The sequence below is a fragment of the Primulina eburnea genome, chromosome 8, assembly GCF_022965805.1.
Source record: "Primulina eburnea isolate SZY01 chromosome 8, ASM2296580v1, whole genome shotgun sequence".
Lineage (NCBI taxonomy): Eukaryota > Viridiplantae > Streptophyta > Magnoliopsida > Lamiales > Gesneriaceae > Primulina > Primulina eburnea.
Window position 1 is genome coordinate 25,492,706 of NC_133108.1, and position 7,465 is coordinate 25,500,170.

At 28.7% G+C, this 7,465-nt stretch overlaps 1 protein-coding gene and 1 non-coding gene across 2 annotated transcripts; one reads left to right on the forward strand and one right to left on the reverse strand.

Moving 5' to 3' along the window:
- Positions 1-229: 229 nt before the first annotated feature.
- On the reverse strand, positions 230-340 carry LOC140840333 (small nucleolar RNA R71). Its single transcript, XR_012119919.1, has one exon. It is a non-coding gene; the product is annotated as a small nucleolar RNA R71 (small nucleolar RNA).
- Positions 341-5,980: 5,640 nt separating this feature from the next.
- On the forward strand, positions 5,981-6,669 carry LOC140837851 (cytokinin riboside 5'-monophosphate phosphoribohydrolase LOG3-like). The gene has a single exon (XM_073203945.1). The coding sequence runs from the start codon at positions 6,003-6,005 to the stop codon at positions 6,630-6,632; it is 630 nt and encodes a 209-aa protein (XP_073060046.1). The 5' UTR covers positions 5,981-6,002; the 3' UTR covers positions 6,633-6,669.
- The last annotated feature ends 796 nt before the right edge of the window (positions 6,670-7,465 follow it).

Below are 7,465 nucleotides of genomic sequence, written 5' to 3' on the forward strand. Positions count from 1 at the left end.
ATCGCTTAGATTCTGAAAATCCATATTTGCATCTAAGAGAATTTGAGGAAGTTTGTAACACTTATAATGATCAAAATTGTAGCATGGATATAGTTCGATTAAAGCTTTTCCCTTTTTCTTTAAAAGATAAAGCTAAAACATGGCTACAAAATTTAAGATCAAGTTCAATAAGATCATGGGAAGAAATGCAACAACAATTTCTCAAAAAGTTTTTCCCTTCCCATAGAACAAACTCTTTTAAAAGACAAATTACAACTTTTTCTCAAAAACAAGGAGAAACATTTTATCAATGTTGGGATAGATATAAAGAATTACTTAATACATGCCCACATCATGGTTTTGAAACATGGAGAATAGTTTCTCACTTTTATGAAGGTCTTATACCTAAAGATAGGCAAATGATAGAATTCATGTGTAATGGAACTTTTGAAGATAAAAACCCAAATGAAGCTATGGAATATTTGGATTCATTAGCAGAAAATGCTCAAAATTGGGATAATATAGGTACAATAGAACCACCAACAACTAAAAACAATAATTCAACAAATGGGGGTGGTATCTATAATCTCAAAGATGATATAGATATTCAAGCTAAACTTGCATCTTTAGCAAGAAAAATTGAGTCATTAGAAATGAAAAAGAGTGGTCAATTAAAAAGTATTCAAGAAATTGTTTGTCATATATGTGATACACATGATCATGCTACAAAAGATTGTCCAACATTACCTTCATTTAAAGAATGTCTCCATGAACAAGCAAATTATGTTAACAATTATAAAAAACCAATACTAGATCCTTTTTCACAATCATATAATCCGGGATGGAAAAATCATCCTAATTTTAGTTGGAAGAATGATAATAATGCACAACCGTCACAACAATATTTTCAAAATAACCAAAATCATCAAGGTTATATTCCTTATGTTACACCTCCAAGAAAAAACTTTGAAGATGTAATTCATGCATTTATCCAAAAGCAAGAGTCTATCAATATTCAAAACAGTCAATCTATGAATGATTTGAAAGAAACTCTTGCGAAATTTGCATCTGCACTTAATATTCATGAAAAAGGAAAATTTCCATCTCAACCTCAACCTAATCCTAAAAATCAAAATCAAGAATTAAAAAATAAAAAAATTGATCAAATAAAATCTGTTATTAGCCTTAAAAGTGGTAAAATAGTTAATGATCCATATATTAATGAAAACAATGATCATTTAAAATCAAAGAGTAAGGATGATAATCTTGATACTTTTGAGAATGATGATACCTTAAATTCTAAGAATAATATGGTGAATGATAAATCATCTAAAAGAGTAAATGACTCAAATAAACATCCACCATTTCCTCATGCATTAACAAATTATAAAAACAAAAAAGTGATTCTGATATCTATGAAGTTTTTAAACAAGTAAAGATAAATATTCCATTATTAGATGCTATTAAACAAGTACCTTCCTATGCAAAATTTTTAAAAGACTTATGTACTGTGAAGAGAAAATTGCATGTGAAGAAGAAAGCATTCTTGGCTGAACAAGTAAGTTCTATTCTTCAAAACAATTCTAGTTTAAAATATAAAGATCCTGGTTGTCCAACAATTTCATGTATTATTGGAGAAAATAAAATTAAAAAAACTTTGTTGGATTTGGGAGCAAGTGTGAATTTACTTCCTTATTCAGTTTATGAAAAACTTAATTTAGGGGAATTAAAACCCACTTCTGTTACTCTTTTACTGGCGGATAGGTCAATCAAAATACCTAGAGGTATTGTAGAAGATGTGTTGGTTCAAGTTGATAAATTCATATATCCAGTAGATTTTATTGTTTTGGATACACAACCAATAGAAGTACATAATGAAATTCCAGTAATATTGGGACGACCATTTCTAGCAACTTCAAATGCTTTAATTAATTGTCGAAATGGAATAATGAAATTGTCTTTTGGAAATATGACTCTAGAACTTAATGTGTTTAATTTATGTAAACAACCAAGTATTAATGAAAATGAAAATGAAGATGATAATGAAATTCAAACAATTGTGGAAGAAAATATACAAGAAGAAAACTTAAATCAACAATGTGAAGTTTTTTCAGTAGAAAGTTTGGAGTCTGAAAATAATTTTAAAGAAGATGATAATATAAAACTTGAATTAAAAGCTTTACCATTATAATTGAAATATGTATTTCTTGGTCAAAATAAAACATTTCCTGTTGTAATTTCTTCCACTCTTCTACCAAATCAAGAAGAAGATTTAATTCAATTACTTAAAAAATATAAAAATGCAATTGGATGGACTTTGAAAGATATAAAAGGTATGAATCCTTTAATTTGTACACATAAAATTTACTTGGAAGAAAATGCTAAAACGTATCAACAACCGCAAAGAAGGTTAAATCCACATATGAAAGAAGTTGTTAAGAATGAAGTATTAAAACTATTAGACGCTGGAATTATCTATCCAATCTCAGATAGTAAATGGGTAAGTCCAACACAAGTAGTACCTAAAAAGTCAAGCATCACTGTTATAAAAAATGAAAAAGGAGAGTTATTACAAACTAGGATTCCATCTAGTTGGCGTATGTGTATTGATTATAGAAAATTAAATGATGCAACTAGAAAAGATCATTTCCCACTACCATTTTTAGATCAAATTTTAGAAAAAGTAGCAGGAAATTCTTATTACTGTTTTCTTGATGGGTATTCGGGGTATTATCAAATACCTATATCATTAGAAGATCAAGAAAAAACTACTTTTACTTGTCCTTTCGGAACTTTTGCATTTAAAAGAATGCCATTTGGTTTATGCAATGCTCCGGCTACTTTTCAAAGATGCATGTTAAGTATTTTCAGTGATATGATTGAAGAATATGTAGAAGTTTTTATGGATGATATAACTGTTTTTGGAAACTCATTTGAAAATTGTCTTAAAAATCTAGAAAAAGTATTAAAAAGATGTGAAGAAAAAAATCTTGTTTTAAATTGAGAAAATGTCATTATATGGTTAAATCTGGGATTGTCTTAGGACATGTGATATCTGAAAAAGGAATTGAAGTTGATAAAGCAAAAGTTGATGTTATTTCTAATTTAACATCACCAAAAACGGTCAAAGAAGTTCGATCATTCTTGGGTCATGCAGGATTTTATAGAAGGTTTATAAAAAATTTCAGCATAATATCTAAACCAATTTCAAATCTTTTAACAAAAGATACACAATTCGAATGGACTCAAAAATGTGAAAATTCTTTTAAAAAAATAATTAATCTTTTAATTACATCACCTATTTTACAACCTCCAGATTGGTCTTTACCATTTGAATTAATGTGTGATGCAAGTGATTATGCTATAGGAGCTGTGTTAGGACAAAGAAAAGAAGGAAAACCTTATGCAATCTATTATGCTAGTAGAACCTTAAATAGTGCCCAAATAAATTATTCAACTACTGAAAAAGAATTACTTTCAGTAGTATTTGCATTAGATAAGTTTCGATCTTATTTAATTGGTTCTACTACTATTGTTTACACCGATCATTCTGCCATAAAATATTTATCAAATAAACAAGATGCTAAGCCAAGATTAATACGGTGGATTTTATTGTTACAAGAATTTGATATTATAATTAAAGATAAAAAAGGAAAAGAAAATGTTGTAGCCGATCATTTATCTAGAATAATGACTGAATCATCTCATAATGAAATACCAATAAATGAAAATTTTCCAGATGATCAGTTGTTTTATGCTACTATTATGCCATGGTTTGCTAATATTGTAAATTTTCTTGTGACAAATAAAATGCCTTCTCATTGGAATTCACAGGATAAGAATAAATTCTTGATAGAAGTTAAAAAATTTTATTGGGATGATCCTTACTTATTTAAGTATTGTCCTGACCAAATTTTTCGACGATGCATACCCGACAATGAAATAAGTAATGTTATTAAATTTTGTCATTCTGAAGCATGTGGAGGTCATTTTTCATCCAATAAAACAGCTACAAAAATCTTACAATGTGGATTTTATTGGCCGTCTTTATTCAAAGATACGCATTTATTTTGCAAATCTTGTGAAAATTGTCAGAAGATGGGATCAATTTCAAAACGAAACATGATGCCTTTAAATCCAATCATAATTATTGAAATATTTGATAGTTGGGGGATAGATTTTATGGGTCCATTTCCATTATCTTTTGGATATAAGTACATTTTAGTCGCTGTTGATTATGTTTCAAAATGGATTGAAGCGATTGCATGTAGAACTAATGATCATAAAGTTGTTATAAAATTTTTAAAAGAAAATATTTTTAGTCGATTTGGAATACCTAGAGCAATAATTAGTGATGGGGGAAGTCATTTTATAAATAAATCATTTTCTTCTTTGTTAAGAAAATATGGCATTACACATAAAGTTTCTACCCCATATCATCCTCAAAGTAATGGTCAAGTTGAACTAGCAAATAAAGAAATAAAACAAATTTTAGAAAAAACAGTTAATCCAAATCGAAAAGATTGGTCTTTAAGATTAACTGATGCATTATAGGCATATAGAACTGCATTTAAAACATCATTAGGGATGTCACCATATAGGTTAGTTTTTGGTAAGCATTGTCATTTACCGGTTGAACTAGAACATAAAGCTTATTGGGCAATTAAAGCATTTAATACTAATTTAGATGATGCATCTAAATTAAGAAAATTGCAAATAAATGAACTTGAAGAATTAAGAAATGATGCATATGATAATTCAAATATTTATAAAGATAAAACTAAAGCCTTTCATGATAAAAATATTATGAGAAAGTCATTTGAAATTGGACAAAAAGTTTTGCTTTATAATTCTCTTTGCATTTATTTCCAAGTAAACTAAGATCGAGGTGGTCAGGACCATTTATAGTCAAATTTGTTTATCCTCATGGTGCTGTTGATATTGAAAATCCTAAAAATAATGACGTGTTTAAAGTTAATGGGCAAAGACTTAAGCCTTTTATAGAAAATGAAATTCTTAATGATGAGTTTATGCCTTTATATGATCCACAATAGCTGTTTGATATTTTCATTTTGTTTTGCAGATTCTAGTTCATTTCCCGGTTAAGTGGCGGATAACGGTACTCCGTGACTGTTTAAGTCGGTTTCTTCAGTTTTCCCAAAATAATTGAAATATATATAATAATAATAATATGGATGTGTGTATTATGAATCTTCGTAAATATTTTGCTTGTTTACCTGATAATGCGTTGAAAAAAATTTATAAAGCTAGATGTGAGCGGCTAAGGTTGATGATGTTATATGGCATACCGGATGATATCCGTTTGATAATTGAAGCAAAAGTACGATTGGTTGGGGAAGCAAGTGAATTAATAATAAGACATATGCCAGGATTTGGTAAAAGCACATATGCCAAAAAGCGAAGAGCTAAACGTATAGGTGGATGTCATAAATGTGCAAGGTGGACTTGTAAAGGAAATTGCAAAAATGTTGGAATGACATCAATGAATAGAGAAGATAAAATTTTATTCATTAAGAATGGTCTGAGTAAAGAGCCTTTGGATAATTTTCTAGAGGTTCTTGATACGCATTCTAGTGGGTACGTGCAAAATGAACTTCTTAAACTATGGTGGCAATTTCAACAGGAGGAATATCAATATGGACGGTGGAATCAGCCTTACAAAGATCCTACTGTAGTAACGCATATCTATTTAGATAAGTAAAAATATACACAATTTCGTCTTGGGAATCTGACGTTAAAAGACCCTGTTTGCCAATTTATAAGAAAATTGGATGGGAAGCATATCCTCGACTCATAGAAGGTGTTGAAGCCGTTACTGAACGTAAAATCAGAGGAAGATGTGAGCCACAATCACAACTACGCTGTATATATTTGGCTTAATTTTGTCATTTTTATTTTCTTTTAATAATAATAATTTCCTGTTCAAATATTGACTTTTGGCATGTTACGTTTATAAATTCATATGTTGTGATCTAACAATTACAGAAAACATATTTCTCAACATGTCAACGTCCACGGTAAGTAAAATCAAAAATATTTGTGTATTTTGTGGATCTAGTGCAGGAAAAGATTCAATTTATGAAGATGTAGCAGAAAAGCTTGGAATAACACTTGCTAAAAGAAAGATTCATTTGGTATATGGTGGTGGTGAAGTTGGCCTCATGGGAAAAGTTGCAAAAGCTGCGCATGCAGGTGGAAGTGAAGTCTTAGGCATTATTCCGATTACTTTAGCCAATCTTACAGGACCAACAATAGGAGAAGAAATGCAAGTGGACAACATGTATGAACGAATTACTCAAATGATTGAACATTCAGATGCTTTCATTGCTCTGCCAGGAGGTTTCGGTACTTTGGAAGAAATATTTCATACTGTTTGTTGGGCACAATTAAATATCCACAATAAGCCAATTGGTTTGTTAAATGTTAACAATTATTATGATAAACTGTTATCGTTTCTTGATGATGTTGTGGAACAGGGATTTATTTCATTAGCTTCGCGAAGGATGTTAGTTTCTGCTACAAGTGAAGGTGAACTTATTGATTTACTGCAAGGATTTAGTCATGAACCAGATCCATTCTTATCTCAACTTAATTGGCCAACATCCAAGAGTAAGAAAAGAAAATTCATGTGATGCTAAACTTGCGATTCAACGGTATGTTTTTAATGTTTTTTTTTTTAAGGTATGAATAATTTTTTCTTCTTCTTCTTCTTCTTCTTCTCTTCTTAGTTTTTTTTATTATATAAAAAATAAAAATATGTAGTAATAATAATAATACTTTTTAGTTCAATGTCGAGTAAGGTGTCAGTAAAATGCACCTGAGACACATTAGTTAATAATTATCGGAAAATCGCAATACACTAGATTTTAATATTCATTATATTCAAATTACAGACTACAAGAAAAATTAGTTTTCATATGTACCAATTTATATACATATATATTTTGATCAATTAATATAAAATATATAATAGATGTGTTTATTTATTTACATATATGTATATAATTGTGTGTGTTTTCAAATAAAATATTTTCTAAAATTTTTATGAGAATATAGTTAAAAGATATGGTTTGTATGGTTGTTAACATGTATAATTGAAAGAATTCTTTTGTAAAAGTATAATATATACTCACACATCTTTTGTGAGTGAGTGGTGAGAAATGAGAAAACAATTAATAAACTTTTATTGATTATTAAAAAATGGATTATTACAAGAATATAAATCCCCTAAAAAAAAATATTTATTGAAAAAAAAAGAAGTAAATAAATAACGGACTGCAAAATACTTTATTCAGTGTAAATTTTTTTTAGATTTGATTGATGTACTATCAATGTGTTCTAAAAACATCAATCAATGTTCTCAAAAAAAAAAAAAAAAAAAAGAAGAAGATTTGTTTGTGCTAGATAAGTTCCAAAGGAAATCGGATGTATCCGTTATATAAATGTTTATATATATACATATATA

Bases quoted from the DNA above. Each gene is read 5' to 3' on its own strand.
- LOC140837851 (XM_073203945.1), top strand. From the start codon at position 6,003: ATGTCAACGTCCACGGTAAGTAAAATCAAAAATATTTGTGTATTTTGT.